Source organism: Neophocaena asiaeorientalis, unplaced genomic scaffold, assembly GCF_003031525.2.
Source record: "Neophocaena asiaeorientalis asiaeorientalis breed wild unplaced genomic scaffold, Neophocaena_asiaeorientalis_V1.1 scaffold7, whole genome shotgun sequence".
In the NCBI taxonomy this organism is placed as follows: Eukaryota; Metazoa; Chordata; class Mammalia; order Artiodactyla; family Phocoenidae; genus Neophocaena; species Neophocaena asiaeorientalis.
The window spans coordinates 18,632,222-18,652,234 of NW_020185337.1; the positions used below are offsets into that span (position 1 = coordinate 18,632,222).

The following is a 20,013-nucleotide window of genomic DNA, read 5'->3' on the forward strand; positions in this document are numbered from 1 at the left end:
CCATACGATGATTTTTTTCTTACATAAAGCTAAAATATAAAAGTGGACGATACACTGTTAAGGATACATATGGTAAAATTAGGTACACATCTATTTTGTATCAAATATAGCACAATTTTAAATGATATGATTAAGAATAACAAATCCTGCCTTACAGAAAGATTTAGCTGAATTGCTGTTCTGATCCACATGTCTTATCAGTTAGACCATACTGTATCCATAACTTTTCTCAAGCCCGTTTCTAAAAACCTTTGTTTATATCCATCCATGTACGCTTACTGTCTTCAACATATAAGATAGTAGAGGAATATGAATTGACCACGCTCCAGTGGCTGAGAAACTTTAACAACATCAAAGTAGGCCATTTGCCACAAAAATGCCATGATCAGACAAAAAGAACCTTTATTAAAATACCTATTTTTAGATGACATCCTGGTAGAAGCCATCCAAAATCATATAGATACTGTTTAGGAAAACAAAAATCAGCCTCATTTCTGTTGTAATACCAGTTATTTTATTATAAAACATCCTATACCAAACTGTAGAAAGTTCTTAATAACTATAGATTGAATGATTGGATTATAGCACGTTTTTTTTCTCTCTACTTTTCTGTTTCTGTCATTTTTTCCCTATTGTGAATATATACCTTGTTATGTTACATTTATATTCTTCCCTCTCGTTTGTTTTCTGAGGTTTTTTATCGAGGGTAGAGGCAGAAATGATTTACAAAATCTAGTACTAAAGGAAATGCTACATGACTGTAAAATCAAATCACTATGAGTTCAAATTAATATGAGATGTACACCACTAAATCAGTAGAACATAAGACCTCTATGCGTAAAATAATAATTATTATTATAATCAAAATAACGCAAAAGTCAACCTAAATGTTAAAAAACAAAGAAGGAACACATCTTCCCCCAGAGTAGAGTCACTGAAGTTAGTAAGCATCTGCTTTGGAATATTTAGGCCTCTTTGGACCACATGTTCCTCTACAAATAAAGCTGACTCAGCCATTCATCTGTCTAAGGCAGATAAATTGAGCACTGTACAGCTTATTGTGCAAGGTTCTCTTGAATGAGAAGTTTGAAGATTCAGCTCCATAAAGGCATGAAAAGACACGTTGGTACATTTTGTTCAAGCATGGTGATACTTGGCAAAATAATGTGAAACTAAGTACGGCAAAAACAGGAAATAAAAATTTTAAAATTAATAAAGACACCATGATAAAGGGATATTTTAAAAGTAGATTTCTCCTGCAAATCCACTGATTATCCTAATCACAGAGAATGTCTAACTTCATCAGAAGCACACATTGTCTGTCACGTGAGCATTGGCTGAATGACTATGGAGGGCGCGGGGGCGAGGCAGGAAAAAATACCACCGTCCCTGCATACCCTGGGTACTGAAAAAAAAAGAAAAGAGATGGTTGTTAGAAAGACAGATAGACAAACAGAAAGATATTGTTTGTGAGAATAAATCAGTGTCACCTGCAGAGATTGTTTAAAACCCTAAATAGTGAAACCATTTCATGACTAAAATAGTTGAGTAGGCAAAAGAGCAGATTGCCAGTGGCCCAGCAACCTTTGATCCAGTGTAAATTGGAAGAACAATCCACAGCCAAAGAGCCCCTGGTGTGACTTGTAATTAGGTTTATGCCACCGATGAAATAAGCTCATTAAGAGATGTTAAAAATGTAAATATAAATTTAAAACGAAATAATCTGAAAATAGAAGTTTAAAAACAGAAAATTCAGCATGGTGAAATGGTGACAGGCCAGTATAAAAGCAAATGTAATGACCCCAGACAAGTATTTTGCTTAAATCTAGAAATCCTTTGTACCTTTCCAGAGTGATTATGGCCGACGGAGAGCGGTTTCTTTGAAGTATTGAGCTTTCCGTGGGGTCCGAACACTCCAAACAGCAGACTGCATTTGGGATTCTCTTTAATGGTAATAACACTGTTGCTTTTGTGTGGCAACATGTACTGAAAAAAGCTTGTATTGATCCTTTGGATTTTCCAAGTTAATAGGTAAAATGTTTGTTTGAAGAAAAAGCAGACATCTTTTGTTATTTATGAACATGAGCCTGGCTTGCAGAACTTACAAGAGGGAGAAAAGGATTCTATTTTGACAGAGACAACTTGAAGTCTTGTGGATAATGAACTAAGAAAAGCATTGTAAGTAAACAATCACTGTACTTTTGGTTGCAACATTTTAGAAATCCAGTCTCCCAAGGAGCCCTGAAAACACTAAATTAAAAACAAAGATTGCATTAATTGGTCATTTGCCATTTGAAGTGTACCCTGACCAAACCCTGGTCCAAACATATCCATTCTTATCCTGAATTGAGAGTGGACTGAAGCAACAAAGGATTCATTTAAATAATGACCATGACAAGTATTTTCCTTAAGAAATAGAAGACATCAATCTAAGAATCAATGTTATTTATTTATACTAGTCCTTAGAACACAGATTAATAAATTGCTTGTCATCCTGTTCATAGAAGACAATTTAGAAGACAGTGTTTAAACATTTATATTCATAACCTGTGATTTGAATTGACACGATAGCATGAAAATACCAAGTCCTGAGGCTATTCACTAGAAATCAAGGTAAACGCAAAATCCCCTCCATAAACTAGCCAATGATATGTAATTTTCTCTTGGAAGTTGGAGAAGATTCTCTGCTTGGGGAGATGATATATTTAAGGACATTTTGACTTTGTTTCCTGTCATCCCGTTATTGAGATGAACTTAGGGATTCAATAAGGACCAAGAGAAAATGAAACAACTTATTAGCCATTAGCTTGTTTGTTAAATGTGGCTTCCTCATCGATACAATAAATATAATAATATTACCTACCTCACAGGATTGTTGTGAGATTAAATGACTTAATATATGTAAAACACTTGCTGCTGCTGGTAATGCCTAGATGATTCAGAGAGCTCAGTAAGATTTTTTATGACAGGAATAGATACCTATATAGCTATATATATGTATGTATATATCTCCCATTTTGTTTTTGGCCTCGTACACAAGTAGAGGTTGCTCCTTTCTTGTTTCTGTAATGACCTGATAAATTCGTCTTAACCATAATTGCTTATGTGTATCAGGTCAATAATAAGTTCCAGAAAACCATGACAGAAGACTATTATTGGTGATGTTCAATTCATATGAGGAGGCTTAGCTCTCAGAAATATATTCTAAATGTCTTTATAGTCTTAAGTAGTTATGAACAAAAATACTTCCTAAATGTTATGTAATCTTTATTTTTTCAAACTAAAAAAAAAGATGAAATTATTAATTATTATGAGAGACCAGGATTTACAGGTAGTTCATCAGTCATAAATGAGAAAGGAAATATACCCAGTGTGAAAGAAATATTAACAGAAATTGGAAGTAAGCATTTAGATTTAGTAAAAAGATTTTTAATATGTAAATCACACACAAATAAAGCATTAGACTTTTTATATTTAGTTTTGGCTATTAGTCCAAAAGATAAGTCCATCTTGATACAAATCTCCTTAAGAAAATTACTATTTTCAAATTAAAAAAAATATTGTGGTTCATTTTATTTTAGTGTAAATACCTTTATATAGTCCATCCTTTTTCAAAAGTCTATATAATATATAAACTGGGATAGAAGTATCAGTTTTATAAAAGAATCGTGTAAATATTTGAAACAAATCTTGAGAGGCAATCATGAAAAGCTCAGATTATGGGGAATTTCTGATACTTTAATTTTCTGGTTAATTTAGGTTTTAAGATGAAACCCCTTTTACATACCAACTTTTGCAATGAAAATCTTTGGTCAGGCGCTGATTTGCCTTCCACGTGGGGCACAGTGTAGTATGTAGTTGAGTTTTTAATGATATATGCCATAGAGTACCTCAGAGTCACAAATCATTGTGTACATACAGTAATAATACTACTAATAATTTCTCAGTGTAAAATTTTAGGAGAATGAGCTGAGTGTGTCCCCTCTCAGGATGTGCATGGAGTTTGCTTTTTGGATCCAACCTATTTTCAAAGTTTTAAAGCCAATGACAGTACATTTTTAAGAGGTACACTGAATGAGATATAAAAATACGTACATTATACCTAAGAAACAATTCTTAAAGGTACCTTAATTAAACTTTTTTCACAAATTTGTTTTATTTTACCTAACTGTATTTTTTTGTTTCTTTTCCCCATCCTGTTACTTCAACGTATTCAGGGACATTGTAAATTCTATTCCAGTAGGTGTCAGACTTTCCCAGTGTGCAGACCACAGAGCCTCGGGAAAGGCAAGCTAACAGGTGCTGTGATGCTTAATTCTATACTTAAACCAGTTGTTCCTGTAAACTGACTCTTCTAGCATTTCCCGAAATAACACATTTTTAAATTAATATTTTGGTATTTAAAGAAACAGAAAGTGTACAAACATTTCTTGTTTAATCACCTAGACTGTATAAATTCTGCCATGTATCATACAATATGTGTATGTATATTCAGCAGTGAGTAGAAATATCAAACAAATAAAAAAGGAAACGATTAATGAGAAAAAAACCGAGATACTGAATATACTTTAGTATTTTCACTGGCAGTAATGTAGTAGATACATTTAATTTCTCAAGGACATAAAAAATACTCTTTAATATAATGGTGTATTTCTTTTTATAATTTAACAGCATGTGAGAATAATCCCCTTGGATGCTACTAGGCCACTGATAAGAACTTTGCAAACTATAAATGATAAAGACTGGATGTTGTGTCCCCCCAAAATTCATTTGTTGACATCCAAATTCCCATTATGATAATATTGAGAGATGGGGATTTGGGGAGGTGGTTAGGTATAAGGGATTAGTGCCCTTATAAAAGTGGCCCTAGAGAGATCCCTCATGCCTTCCACAATGTAGGAGTACAATGAGAAGTCGGGAATCTGAAAAAGGCCATGCTGGCAACCTGTTCCTGGGTTTCCAGCTTCTGGAACTGTGAGAAATAAATTTCTGTTGTTTATAAGGAACCCAGTCGCTCATTTTGTTATAACAGCCTGAATGGACTAAGGTGGCATCTGAATTTAATTGACCAGATTTTTCACATGTAAAACCTCATAATTTACAGAATTAAGCAGAAAATTGCATATGACGATAGGCAGCAGAATTAATTTAATGGTTAGTTTTTGTAATTTTAAACCATTAAATTTTAAAATTAAAATTTTCCATTTACAAGTGGTTTAATAAAAGACTTGTAGAGTTTATCATGTTAGAAATCAGAATTCATTTAACTTGAGCCACCTATTTGTACATAAAGCAAGTTACATAGTTTATAGAAAGAATAAACAAGTGAAATTCTAAAATAAATAAAGTCAATAAACTCAGCAAATAGAGGATTCATCTTGTTTCATATTCAACTTTTCCCTTCTGGCCCTTTCATTAACATTTTACCATATTTATGGCCATTCTATATGCAAAATCAAATACAATGACAAACAGGTAAGTGGGAAACTCTCTGGAAGAGCTCTGATTTCTGCCCTCTCTCCCTCCCTTTCATTAAAGAAAGAAAGAAAGAAAGAAAGAAAAACTCCTCAATTGAGCATCCATATTTCTATAGTTCTCATATTTCCCAAACTTATATTTCTAGTCTTTATCTCTGCTGTGAACTCCAAATCCATCCAATAATCTGTCATTCCACAGAGTTTTGTGGAGCTCTCTCTATGTGCTTAGCACTATTGTTGGCAGTGAATAGAATAATAGTAAGTAAGAAGGTCAAGGGTCCTATTTTCACAGAATGTATTTTGTGGAAAAATATAAAATGCACAACTGTCTGCATAAATAGACCCAATAATTTCAAATATATGCTCTGAAGAAACAATAAGGGTGATAAGATAAGGATGGCAACTTTCCATTGGGTGGTCAGAGAAGGTCTACTTGAGGGAGGGCCATTAAAGCTCAAATTGCATAAGAAAAGGAGCCATTTGTCTAAATGCTGAGGGAAGAGCATTCTCTCAAGAGCAAACAGGAGTTTCCTTGAGATATGTATTAACTTGGCATGGTCAGTAACCAGGAGGAAGGGCAGTGTGGCTGGACGAGATTGAGTGGAGTGAGCTTGGAGCATGGTAGAAAATGAGATCACAAAGATAGGCAGGGGTCATGTCAAGCAGGACCCTGTGTGCATGGTGAGGATTTAGGATTTTATTCTAAATGTATTGGAAAGCTACAAAGTGATTTTGAGCATGTGAGCAAAATACTAAATTTTACAGGTTTTAAAACATCTCTGAAATCAGGAATATATTTTGAAATCAATGATATATTTTAGTCACTACTAGTCAGACAGTAGTTTTTGTCATTGCCTTAGAAATGTCTTAACCAGTTTCATTTATATCTTCATTTCAAGGAGGCAAAAGTGATATAAAAACTCTGAGATAGGGCTTCCCTGGTGGCGCAGTGGTTGAGAGTCCGCCTGCTGATGCAGGGGACGTGGGTGTGTGCCCTGGTCCGGGAAGATCCCACATGCCGCGGAGTGGCTGGGCCCGTGAGCCATGGCCGCTGGGCCTGCGTGTCCGGAGCCTGTGCTCCGCAACGCGAGAGGCCACAACAGTGAGAGGCCCGCGTACCGCAAAAAAAAAAACCAAAAACAACTCTGAGATAAATCTGAAAACTTTAAATAATGTCATACTTCCTGATTAGTACATAAAATCCCATCACAATAGATGAAACGTATTAACCTGCATTAAAGTTTAAATACCTTAAATGTATACAATGTTCTATGTCAAATGTATTCAGTAAAAAAAAGTTTGAAAGATCTCACACTTGTGTGGAGGCAAGAGTGGAAACATGGACAAGTTAAGAGACTGAGTAGTAGATAATGGTGGCTAAGAATAACATGGTGTGGTGAAGGTGGAGAGAAGCTGGCAGATTTGGGGGATATTGGAGGGAACACCAAGAAGACTTCTTGACTGATTATGTAAAGGCCGGGAGAGAAAAAGTATAAAGGGTATACCCAAGGTTTCTAGTTATGGAACTAGCCGTTCACTGAGATGAAGATTCAAGTACGTGTGTGCAGGGGTTGGGATTGTGAGAGAAGTTAGGTAGGCAGTTAATGCCAGTATCTCGTTTCACCTACTATCCTCTCAGGGAAAGCTCATAGCCTCCAGGTAGACCACTCATCCTGTTATGTTCTCTCATAAACTTCGTTCAGAATGTTTGTTCACCATTTTGATTCAACACCAGCATTTCTGATGTACTGTTTTTCCTCCCCATGCCCTTTTCCCACTGGACTGCAGATTCCGTGAGGACAGAACAGGTGGGAGTTTGTCTTCACTGTTTACCCTCAGCACAAGCACAAAGCTGGGCACATATTAGGTCCTCAGCAAATGTTGGTTAAATACCTAAATGCATTAATCCCAATTTCTTCTTTTTATCCTGCCTGTTTCAAAGTGCTTGGTCACTGACCAACACCCACTTTTCCAGACAGGAAACCACAGCTCTGGTGTAGCCAGGAGTTCCTGTGGTGGTAAGATGAGGGAAAGTACAAGATGAGACAAAAATATGCCAGAAAAATTCTATTGACAGAAGTATTCCTTTTACATAGAACCACTATAAAATTCCAAAAATAGTAAGGAAAAAATCCCCAAACCTAAGATGAGTTTGTCCCAAGTCAACAAGGTTTTATTATGCAGAAATATTTCTTTGGGAAGGATTCATCTATATATTCACATATAGATCCATAAACTTTACATTCAGTTTGTTAAATACTGTGTACTTATTGTAAACCAAACACCTTACTAGCACTGGAAATATGTCCCTAAACTCAAGGAGATCACAGTTCACTGTAATTATAGCATTGTAAGTGCGGTGATAGAAGAATTCAAAGAGAGCCCTATGAACTGTTAGAGGGGCCACATAACTGAGCCTGAGAAAGCTTCCTGGAGGTATTATTATCAGGTGTAAAAGAAGTAGGTGATGGGAAAAGAAGACCATGCTAGCCAGAGGGACAAACAGGGAACAAAGATAGGTTTAACAAACAGCATATTGTGGACTAGAAAACTACAAATTTTCATGGCCAGAAAGTCACAGAAGGTGAGGCTGGGGAAGTAGGCAGGAGCCAGATCAAGGATGGCATTGTATGACCGACTGGGAATGAAATCTGGAATTTATTCTGGAGGCAAAGAATAGCCTCTGAAGCCTAAGAAGTGGGGAAATAAACTGGCCACTTGTATTTTCCCAGTTGGGATGATAGACTGTATTTGCTGAAGGAGTATAATGTACGGATTGAGAGCTACGTCTCTGAAGCCAGCCAGCCTGGGTTTGAATTTTTGTCCTGGGATTTACTAGCTAAGTGACCCTAGTTAATTTTCTTAACCTCTCTATAATGAAATAGTAACAGAATCTTCTTCATGGAATTATGGTTATGATTAAAGGATTGAAAATATGCGAGTGTGTGTGTGTGTGTATACATATATATACACATACACACACACACTCGGAATAGTACAGTACTAGGAAAAATGCCATAAAGTGTTTGCTATTATCATTATTTGCTAATCAAACGAAAATATGAAAGACCTCTTTTGACCTTACCAAGGCTTATTTGCATCAGCACTGTGGCCATAATAGATGGACCTAAGTTTTCTCTAATACCATTATCAATTGCATGGCTAATGAGTAAGAAGTCTGGGACTTAATGAAGTATTACTTAATGAACGAATACTTAATGAAAAGTATTACCGGGACTTCCCTGGTGACGCAGTGGTTAGGAATCCGCCTGCCAATGCAGGGGACACGGGTTCGAGCCCTGGTCCGGGAAGATCCCACATGCCATGGAGCAGCTAAGCCTGTGCGCCACAACTACTGAGCCTGCGCTCTAGAGCCTGCGAGCCACAACTACTGAGCCCACGTGACACAACTACTGAAGCCCGCGTGCCTAGAGCCCGTGCTCCGCAACAAGAGAAGCCACTGCAATGAGAAGCCCGCACACCGCAACAAAGAGTAGCCCCCGCTCGCCGCAACTAGAGAAAGCCCACACGCAGCAATGAAGACCCAATGCAGCCAAACATAAATAAAGAAATAAATTTATAAAAGAAAAGAAAAGTATTACCAAAGAGAACCTTAGCTCTCTAGGACCTCAGGATGTAGAATCTCTAAGTACAGTTAGTTCTTTTCTCTAGAAATAATTTAAGATTCTTTTCATTGGAAAATGCATGGGATGGAGTTCCGCTCAGCAAGTTACACCTTTAATATCTTGTTTCCTCCTAACATATAATGAATTTTTAAAAATCTGAGATATGTTAGTGCTTGCTTTTTATATAACACATTCCTTGGGAGCAGGAATTATTTTTATTTGAAAAATTCTGTTTCCCCTGAGACCAGCAATGTATAAACAGTCATCAAATAAGTAAGGGTTCATAAGCTTTGACAGTGAGGTCTTTGGATAAAGCAACTAGCATTTATTTAAAAACTAGTATTCATCAAATTATCAATTACTAGTTCTAATTATGAACCAACCATATGCCACTTTCTATATGCTATGTAAAATTTAATTGGTATTTTACTTTCAGCTGTTCCCTTCTTTTGGTTATATTTACTAGTCTATTGAAAAATCCCTTTATAATAACATCTCTAAAAGGTTCAAATCATTTCCTATGAGTGCCTAAGATTTCTATATAATTGGTTTAAAAAATTAAATCATAGTCTAACAAAATATGATTAATAGAAATGATATTATACATGACTCAGAAAAGACTCTCAATAAATTATATTTTTTACTTAATAGACCACATTCTGTTGTTCCTAAACATGAGAAAGTTTAATTTATATCTGTTAAAATGTCTGTTTTAGACAGTCTATCTATCCTAAGTTGAACATTTTGTAATCTGTAGCATTTGTTTTTACAGTGAATTGGCATGTTCCAAATTCCACCATGTTAATAAGTTTTTATAAAATCAAATTTACTTTCATGTTTTAAAAAATGCCATAACCTTTGAAATACAGTGAAAAATGGATTTGAATAATAAAGAATACATAAATACAAATCTATTGGCTTATATACTTCCCAGTGTCTCATGTTTATATCAACAACAGTGTTAACACAATGCCTTTCATAGCAGGTGTTAGTTGCTATTATTAACTTGAATTATTTTATATAGTCAGGTGTTTAACTTTGAACATTAAATGAATAGAACATGGACGCGCATTTTCCAGGGTTTTGTTTTTGTTTTTTGGTCCTTTTGAAAGACTTCTTTAATGATACTCCTTTAAGCTTTGTCTTATTATTTTGCTTCAACAATTCAAATTGAATTTTCTCTCATTTTAAATCAAAATCAATTTGAAAAATTGGCCATTCTAGTCAACCCATTCATAATGATGGCATAATTCAGTATAATGGTCCTAGTAAAAGATGACTTGTTGAGTACCTATTCTGTGAGAAGCGTGTGTCTGAGCATATCTCATTAATTTGAATCTTGCATGATAACCCTGCAAAGTTGGGATTTTTATCTGTACTCCTTATACCATATCTGTCTTTTACAAATGAAGAAACTGAGATTCAGGGACATCAGTTGACTCGCTCAAGTCAAGGATCTAGACAGTACTGGAACCAGGTTTCCAACCTAGCTCTGCTTAGTTTGAGCTTTCCACAGTGCAGGCTGTTTCAGTTTTTAAACCTGTTCACACCTTAACTGTAATGACATTTTTTCTTTCATGTTGTGCATGTAGTTCTGAGCATGACCAACTTACCCTTGATCTGAATTTACTAACAGTCACTGTGAGGTTACAGTTTGTTACCGACTATCCCCAGTTAAAGCACCTCTATTAGTAACTTCGACCACTTCAATTGAAATAAATTGCTGCGTTTTGTTTGTTCATCTTTTCCCTTTTAGATAAGGTAACACTTAATTACCTCACCTCACTGAAACATGATCTGGTTTCATCTTGGACATGAAATCCTTTTCTGGAGGTAAGACAGCTGTTAGCTTGCAATCTTATAAACCTTATAGTTAGGAAGAAAAAGAAAAAAGAATGTTTCTTACTTTCCTCTAGTTGTTTCAAAGCTTGATTTTTGGTAGCTGGTTCTTTGGCTTCCAGGGCTGTCACCTCTGCTGAGGTACGTTTCCCGTGGGGAACGATTTCCAACGCCTCTAACCGAGTTTAGAGAAATGGCTTGTTCATTCGACTTTCTGGCAAAGCTCTGAAGAAATTTCAGGGTGGAGTTGGAAAGGACCACTGACTCTGCTTTAGGACTGAACCTGATGCTCGATTTGGTCGGGAGGGCAAGAGTTTGTAACTTCAGTACCACTTCTGTCTTCCCTGTGGGTGTGAGAGTTTGGTTTCTCACACGCTTGGGAGATGCACTTGTCTCTGAGGGAAGCAATGTCGATTTCAGAAGACTCTCCTCGGAAGTGCTTGCCTCGGGAGCTATGGTCATCTCCACTGATGGGATCTGGGTGGTTGGCAGCGCCTGAAGACTTTGTATTTTGCTTAGAGGAGCCGGAGCAGAGGTCTGGGAGTTCCAGGAGTTCTCATCCTCGGGTGTAGTCCAAGTATGTGTAGTGTTGTTACGTCCAATCCCCCCACTCCATAAACTAGAAAGGAGGATGAATAGCCTTGCTCCTTTCATTTCAGTAGTTTGAAGCTAGAAAGCTCGTGTGAAATTGGGAGGGGGATAAAGTCCTTCTAGCCTCTTCGATGGCTGCTTCCACACTGAATCTGCTAAGACAGAACTTTGCCAATTTGAGATGTGTAGAGGAAACAGGTTTCTGTGTTTTGCAGTGGACTCAGGAAGTTTGATTTCCTGTTTCTGTAGGTTCTGTGTGATCTGTGACCTCTGGTAGGATGATCTATGGAAGCAGTGAAGGGTGTCTGACGAGGCTAAGGGTAAATGGAAAAACACAGGCAATTATTATCAGGAAAACCCATGAGAGAAACATGAAGTAACTTTCCTTTCCTAGGTTCACTCGTATTTCACGTGCTGCTGATTTTGAAGAGAAATTTCACGTTGATAATGGAATTTTGTTTGGATGGGCTGAATCAAGGAGTTTAACATTTTTTTTCTACTATACGAGGAACTTGAGAAAAAGTTTTGTGATGCTTCCTTTCCACTGTGCCCCATCCAGAGAGCCACATTTTGTTCAAGGACATATATGCATGTACACATGTAAACAAAAACTCATCTGCAATGTCTCTGCTCTTTCACACATCACAGGCTGAATTGTGAAATATATATATACATCCTTATTTTTATATATACACTTCAGCTGTAGCATTATTTGAAGTTAATCTCAATGATGATAATAAAAGAGAAAAGCATAAATTATTGAATTATGCGAGTATATAAGAAAATCACTTTAAATTATGCTCTCCAAATTTCTATTAGAACCAATTAATGGAATGAATAATCAGAAATTTACTTCCTCTATTTTCTAATCCTTATCTTCTAGTGGTTGGGGGGTGATTAATATTTTACCACTAAGGAAGGGATGAAAGAAAAAGTGGAGTCACATGAAAATAAACTGGGACCAGTTTTTGTACTTCTTCTGTAGTGCAAAATATAACAGCTGCAGAAAAGAGAGAACTAAATCGATCAAAGACTTTTCTGTGGTTGTTTTCCCAGTAGAGATGCTTCATGGGATTTATGATTTCACTACTCCAACAAATGTCTGATTCTCAGACTTCCGTTAAGTTCTCTCATCTGTAAAATATTCCATAGCAAACTTTTCAGACATACAAATAACAAGCTAGAACAGTTCATCCATCCATATACATTCCTTCCTTCCTTCCTTCATTCATGTGGTAATTACCCAAACCCTCAGTCAGCTTTAGTAAGGTACTCGCTTAGGTGCTGAGATTATAAAGCAAGAATATTCTTGGCTCTCAATTTGCTCGTGGCCTATATACATTATCTGAAGGCTAGATCTCTGTGTAATTAATCTTTCTGTCAACTTCTATGTGTGGCATTAGGTTCTTGTTAAATATTCAGTCATGGAATGTTTTCTTTCAGAACTGGAAAATTGGAAACCTTGTGACTATTTGGTTCTATGTTATTGTAGATATATACTCTTGTCTCTAATCCTGGATACAGGACACCGGGGTTTGAAACAAGACCTAGTTTTCCTCTGAACTACTAACTTTTTGGTGTTAATACTCCTTTCTCCCCTTACTCTTTGCCATTCTCTTATACAAGCATATTGTCGACATATTAGAGAGTATCTAGTATGAGGTTATTTAAACTATGACACACAGTAGTCAGCAGCAACCCCAGTTGACTTTGGCATGGAGTACAAACATCTGTTTCTCGGATATATCACAGGACAATCCCACAAACTTTGCATTAGTAAAAGAGCAGAAAAGCCCAGCACAGACAATCCAGGCAGAGTTAGTAACTAAAAAGAGTGATGAAACGGCATAATTTTCACACAAACATGGTTTTCAGCACTAAGAAAAAGACATTACAGCGTCTTAATCTGGAAGAGACACAAGCAACTATCTTTGGCTTAGAGCAGAATACCAGTTAGAAAAATCCAAGTAAAGTATTTCTATTTAGTGTACAATTTTAAATCCATTTTCCTAGATTTAGTAAAAGTCGAGGAAGAAACCATCTTGAAAGTTTAAGAAACAACCGGAATAATGACACACGTAGATTTTTTTGCTTCTATGATTTGAAAAACAACATCTTGATCCTGCTTAGGACAAGTGAACTTGAGTGGTAAAGGGTCACTCATTGGATCTATAAGTGATAACAAATGGCTCTCAAATGGTAATAAAAACTGAAATGAGCTAACCAATCCATTCCTCCTCCGGTAAGGTATTGACCAATAATGATTTTGGTTACTCTTATCCTAGCCTACAAGTGACCTTGCAATCAAAAGCCTAAAGGTTCCGTATCTCATTATCAATTCACTAAGCCATCTTGTGCTGTAACTCCCCAGAGAGTCCCCAGCTCATCTGATGGTTTTAGATGTATGGATCATCCCTTAACTGGAGACGTAATTTATGTCTGTACTTCAGAAACTGTCAGAGAAACTGCTTTCTGAGGCTCATTAATACTTATCAAATAACAGTTAAAAAATAATATTCCTGGGATTATTGCCCAAAGAATACTCAATCATTTTTCTAACTACTCTAAATACTATCCTTGGATTAAACTATATCATCAGATTTTTGTATACCTGGACCCCATCATTCTGCTACATCCCTGTGCCTGCTAACTTTTTATATTAAATGATGTTTTACCCTATTGCCTTTTTTTTCCACTGAGTAATTTATAAGAAAAAAACTATGAAACTCACTATATTATGTGCTGTCAGGAGGTTTTTATGTCATTTTTCATTGTACCATAAACAAAAGATTGAATACGTATTGCAAAAGTGGTTCTCTCTAGGTGATGGTATAATGGGTTTATTTCAGTTTTCTTTTTCTTATGTATTATTATTATTTTTTAAAATAAATTTATTTATTTTTGGCTGCTTTGGGTCTTTGTTGCTGAGCACGGGCTTTCTCTAGTTGTGGTAAGCAGGGGCTACTCTTCGTTGTGGTGTGCGGGCTTCTGATTGCAGTGGCTCCTCTTGTTGCAGAGCACGGGCTCTAGGTGCGCAGGCTTCAATAGTTGTGGTGTACGGGCTTGGTAGTTGTGGCTCATGGGCTCTAGAGTGCAGGCTCAGTAGTTGTGGCCCATGGGCTTAGTTGCTCCACGGCATGTGGGATCTTCCCGGAGCAGGGCTCGAACCTGTGTCCCCTGCATTGGCAGGTGGATTCTTAACCACTGTGCCACCAGGGAAGCCCTCTAATGTATTATTATTTAATTTATTATACATTATTATTTTAGTCTTCTAATCATAAGAAAAAAACAAAAGTGTTATTAAGTTGAAACAAAAATATAAATATGAGTTAAAAGAGAATCTTAGATTAAGGATTTCATGGTTTGTAGATGGTGCCATGTATTATTTAAAGCCATTTTTATGGCTGCAAGAGTTATTATCCTTTGTAAAATATTGGGAGTAAGGAATAACTTCCACTAGATTATTAGGACTTCTTAGCAGCTTCTTTCTTTCTTACATGAGAAATTATTATTTTCTTAAATTAGTATGAAACTTTTAAAATAATATTTCACTACACCCCTTCTCCATAAATTGTCACTGTCAAAAGATAATTGCAGAAAACAGTGCTCTAAGCTTTTTTCGATTTTATGTTGGTTGAAAGTATTAAAAACATGTTACATTTATATATGGACCCAAGGGCGTTATAACCATACAGTAAAAGGGCTGGGGGAAGGACTGAAACAGATTTACATGTGATTTTGATGAGCTAAGCAATGTGCTAAATAAGTTAAATTTGGCATATTATTTAATTCTCCTAATTATGCCAAGTAAGTATCCAACTCTCATTTTACTGAGGGAAAATCAGGCTTAAAGAAGTTAAGTAACTTCCTAGGGTAACACACTGGTAATCGATAGATATGTATGTCCAATTCTGGTTCTTTCCACCATCTGAAAATATGCCCCCCAAAGAAATAGTAAACATCTAAAGTTTACAAAAATCTAGAGAAAATAATTTTCAAATTATCTTAAATTCATTTTCTCTATTGTTTTTAACTCAACATTTAGCTTTTATTTCACAGCTAAAACATATAGTGAGATAATGCTAATAACATTGTGATTTCTATTTGTTCAAATTTATGGAATCAGAGGGGAAGTGTTGTGTTTATAAGTTTGCTTTTAGTCTAATCTTTACTTTTTATTCTTTTTGGTTGGGTGCGTTTTTCAATTCCTGTGCTGTATTGTAAGTGATGACATTGCCTTATCCTTGACAGCACAGATAATGTGCTCCTTTCATTTGCTAGATTGGAACCTCCAGGACAGTATAAGACTGCTACATCCCCGTCATCTAGAACAGTGTTTGGTAGGCATTCAATAAATATTTATCAAACACATGAATGGATAAAACTATGAATGTACTTCTATATATCTGTAGTAGCACATGTCAGGGGTTAGAGAGGAGGATCCATTTCCCCAACTCATAGCCACACAAAAGAAAAAAAAAAAAGGCAGTGTAAATAAACACAAGTACTCCCTTTATGAACACAGCTTCAAAAGGTCTCCTAGAATACCCTTTCAATCAGATTACCTCTTGCAAGTCCTTCCTAAGTAAAACTCAGAAGGCCCATTGTTTCTACCTCATCTGTTTTCAAAGTATATTTGAAACAGTTTATTTTGAAACCATTGCAGACACATGACGACTATAGAGCAAAGTCTAAGAGCTGTATAAGAAAGGATAATAACAAAGTAGTTACGCCAGAAAAATCTCAGGTGTGCAACAAACTGAAATTAAGAGTAAAATTTAGGTCTAAGTAGGCTGGTAGAAAAGGGAATACAGAAGTATAATGAGTCATATAATTCTTAATATTAAATGAGAGAAATGTACTAGTTTGTCAGGAAAAAACACAACATATTTTGTACTGACATAAAATTTTTAATGCTATAATTAGGAACATTAAGAACAAATTGATAAAAGATGACCAAATATCCTTCATAAGCAAATGTTTATATTGGTAGGATGTAAAACTATACTGTTGCTTATTTTATATTTCCAGTTTAAGTAGAGCAATACACTTGAAAAAGTTAATTTAAAAAGTCTTTAAGCCTAATTTCTTTTGCACATTTTAGAAATAACATTTTCTTTACCTTCATGAAAGTTATGTCTGGTCGTTGAGTGATTATCATTAGTGACGTCTGCTTCTGGACCTATGGAATAGACATACTTTTCCCTATTCCTCCTGCTAAGTACATCTAAAACTCCTGGACACTATATGTAAAACAAACATAAGACTCTGAGGTGAAGAAAAGAAGGCAGATTGGCTAGGAGACCCAAGGAACAACACAGCATTGGGTTCTCTGGATTTTCTTTTTGCCTCACACCTCCCAGACTGAGTACTGGAGAATTTGGCAAACTAGAAACACCAATGGCATGAACAATAAAAAACCCAAGAAAAGCCAAAGGACCAGAAAGCGGTCAACCTAGAAAGACAGAAATCTTATTAGACAGTAACTGCTCTACTAGCACAAAATACCACAGAAAGAACTGTGGTGCTGCCCCGTCCCTGCCTGCAGAGGCTGAATGGAGAGCTTAGGCTTCCACACTCACAAGGTTTGTACAAGCAGCCTCAGCCCCCATCCCTTCCCTGGGGTAGTGACAAGAGAAGGCTAACAGAGGAGAACTTAGTCTCCACTAAGTCACTGCCATAACCCTCCGTAGGCTGGGTAAAGGGCAAGAGAATAGAAAAAAAATAACTTTGAGGCATGCCAGGTCTTCACTGAGCACACTTCGATGGTCCCCCAAAGGTAGGTGATAAGGCAAAAAGTCGGAGAAATATCTTCCATAGTGTAGAAATCCAGGGGTGGTTCTGGGGAAGAAAGATAACTCATCAGAGATGAAAAAAATATATTTTTTTTTACTGTAAAGTAGGAGATCTCCCACAGTGTTTTAATCATCTCCTCTTCACTGGTGAGGAAGGAATTCCCACCCTAAGGTTATGGGGGTGGCTGAACACATGGCACCCGATACTGGATGAATATATACTCACAGAGCTGGTAAGGAAGACACCACACACCATGCAGAGCGACACAGGGGTTGCACTTGAGAACAGAGCAAACAGCCAGGAGCTGTGAGAGGCAGGCTGTGTAATATTAAGAGTATAGGTTGCCCTCCCGGCTCTCACTGGCGGATGCAATTGGCTTGTTTGAGTAATTCTACAGGCTGGCAGAGAACTGAAATCCACTACTCAGGGACAAGCAGGAACTGTGTCTGGTCCCCGTGATAAGAACTATTTGGCCAGGGGACCTTATCCGCTGGAGCAGAGTGGGGAAGGGAACTTGTGGTTAGGCCATATGAAGCCCTCGGGGTTTCACATGTCAAAGCAGCATATGATAGTAAACCTTAATTTTAGGTCTTATAACACACAAAGTTCAGAGAGCTTTTTTCTGTATTGCAAAGAATAAAGAACTCTCTGGAGCTTTGTTTCTGCTCAGATCTTAAGCTTAGTTGAAAGGAAAATACTGATCACACCCTCAAAGTATTTAAAAACTATCGTGAGTTAAAACTAATAAAAGATGCAACAACTTGGTTTAGATTAAACCGAGCTCACTACAAATTGGTGTGACTCAACCTCCATGCTAGAGGCCTGACAGGAGGAAAGGTATGCCCTTCTCTGAGGTAAATATTATTTACTACAGTTCTTTTACACATAATGCCTCTCAAAAATTATGAGACAAATGAAGACACGAGAAAATGTGACCCATAGTCAGGAAAGAAAACATCAGTAGAAAAAAATCCAGAGAAGGCTCAGATATTAGATGTATTGACAGAGAATTTAACCTAACTTTGCTAGAATGAGGGAAGCATGTCTGAAAGGGAATTTGAGCAGAGACAAAAACTATAAAGAAAATGGAAATGCTAGAAACAAAAAATATGATATCAGAAATAAAGAATTAATTTGGTAAGCTTAATAGCACTGTGGAAATATCAAAGAAAACAACTGGCTAATTTGAAGACAAGTCAAAAATAAATTGTCGAAACTGAAACACAAAAAAGATAAAGGTGTAGACAAAAGGAACAGTGCCTGAGATCTGTGGAACGTTTTCATATGGTATAACATAGATATAATAGGAATAAATAAAAGAAAAGAAAGAGATTAGGAAAAAAGATAAAATTTTAAAAGATAATAGATAAGAATTTTCCAAAATAGGTGAAACACTTTAACCCAAACACTAAAGAAGTTCAGAAAACCCTGAGAAGGAAACTGTGCCTGGGCATACTGTAGGTAAAATCCTGAAACACCAAAGAACATTTTGAAAGCACTCAATAATTTTTCTAAAAGGTCACAATTACATAAAGGGTACAGTAATTATGGTTGACTTTTCATTAAATACAATGAATGAGAGAAGACAGTGGAATGACATCTTTAAAGTACTCAAAGGAAAAAAGCCAGTTAATTTAGAATTTTATATCTATCTAGTAAAAATATCCATAAAAGTAAAGGAGAAAAAAGATATCTACAATAGGCAAAACCTAAAAGGATTTTTCTCCAGAAGACCCACATGCCAATATGTTTGACAATTTAAATGAAGAAGATATATTATTTTTTTTAAAACTTACTAAAATTGATAGAATCATTAAAAATAATCTAAAAATCCCCATTCATAATAAACTTTCCAATAAAGAAAACTCCAGGCCCAGATGGTTTCACTAGTAGGTTCTATCAAACATTTAAAGAAGAAATATCATGTCTCCATGAGCTCTTTAAAAAAAGGAAGTAATATATTCCAACTCAATTCATGAGGTCAGAAAAACACTAGTACAAAATATTACAAAACCAAATACTTCAATAGAAACAAAACCACAGACTAATGTCCTTCACAGACATGAAAACAAAAATAACTAAATACGAACACTATGTAAAAGGCTATTATATCATGACCCCATGGCAAAAAAAATGGTAGAAAAATGGAGAAAAATGGTAGAAATTCAGATATTTGAACAAATTCGCTATCCAGAATATAAAATGAATTCCTGTAAGTAAATAATAAAAAGACAAAGAATCCAATTAATAAGTTGGCAGAAGCCTGGAACAGACACATAACAAAAAATATACACAAATAGCTAATATACACATGCAAAGGTACCCAGTATTTTTTGTTATCAGAGCGAAGCAAAACAAAACTATAATGAGATACCATTCTACCATTAGAAGAACTGAAATTTAAAAAGACAACACCCAATGTTGGAAGGGGGTAGAGCAATCAGAACTCTCATATATTTCCAGTAGAAGTGTGAAATGGTACTACCATTTTGGAGAGCTGTGAGACACTTATAAAGTTTAAATATATATCTCACCCTTGATAGAGGAATTTTACATTGAGATATTTACCCGAGAGAAATAAAAACAAAAAGATCTTTACAAGAGTATTCAGAGCAGCCTCATTCATACTAGTAGCCCCAAACTGGAAACAACACAAATGTCCATCAAGAGAAGAAGATATAAAT

The 20,013-nt window shown here is 36.0% G+C and overlaps 1 protein-coding gene across 2 annotated transcripts in view; it reads right to left on the bottom strand.

Moving 5' to 3' along the window:
- Nucleotides 1-17,714, bottom strand: part of MMRN1 (multimerin 1) — a 66,151-nt gene extending 48,437 nt beyond the window's left edge. The window contains exons 1-3 of one of the 2 annotated variants that reach the window (XM_024736158.1): nt 17,555-17,714; nt 16,656-17,374; nt 11,010-11,847 (exon numbers count right to left, since the gene is read on the bottom strand). In XM_024736158.1, the coding sequence (XP_024591926.1) occupies nt 11,010-11,596 (587 nt within the window). In that variant the 5' untranslated portion in view covers nt 11,597-11,847; nt 16,656-17,374; nt 17,555-17,714. The remainder of the gene's footprint in view (nt 1-11,009; nt 11,848-16,655; nt 17,375-17,554) is intronic. The other variant, XM_024736159.1, reaches the window with a different exon arrangement.
- Between the last annotated feature and the right edge of the window lie 2,299 nt (nt 17,715-20,013).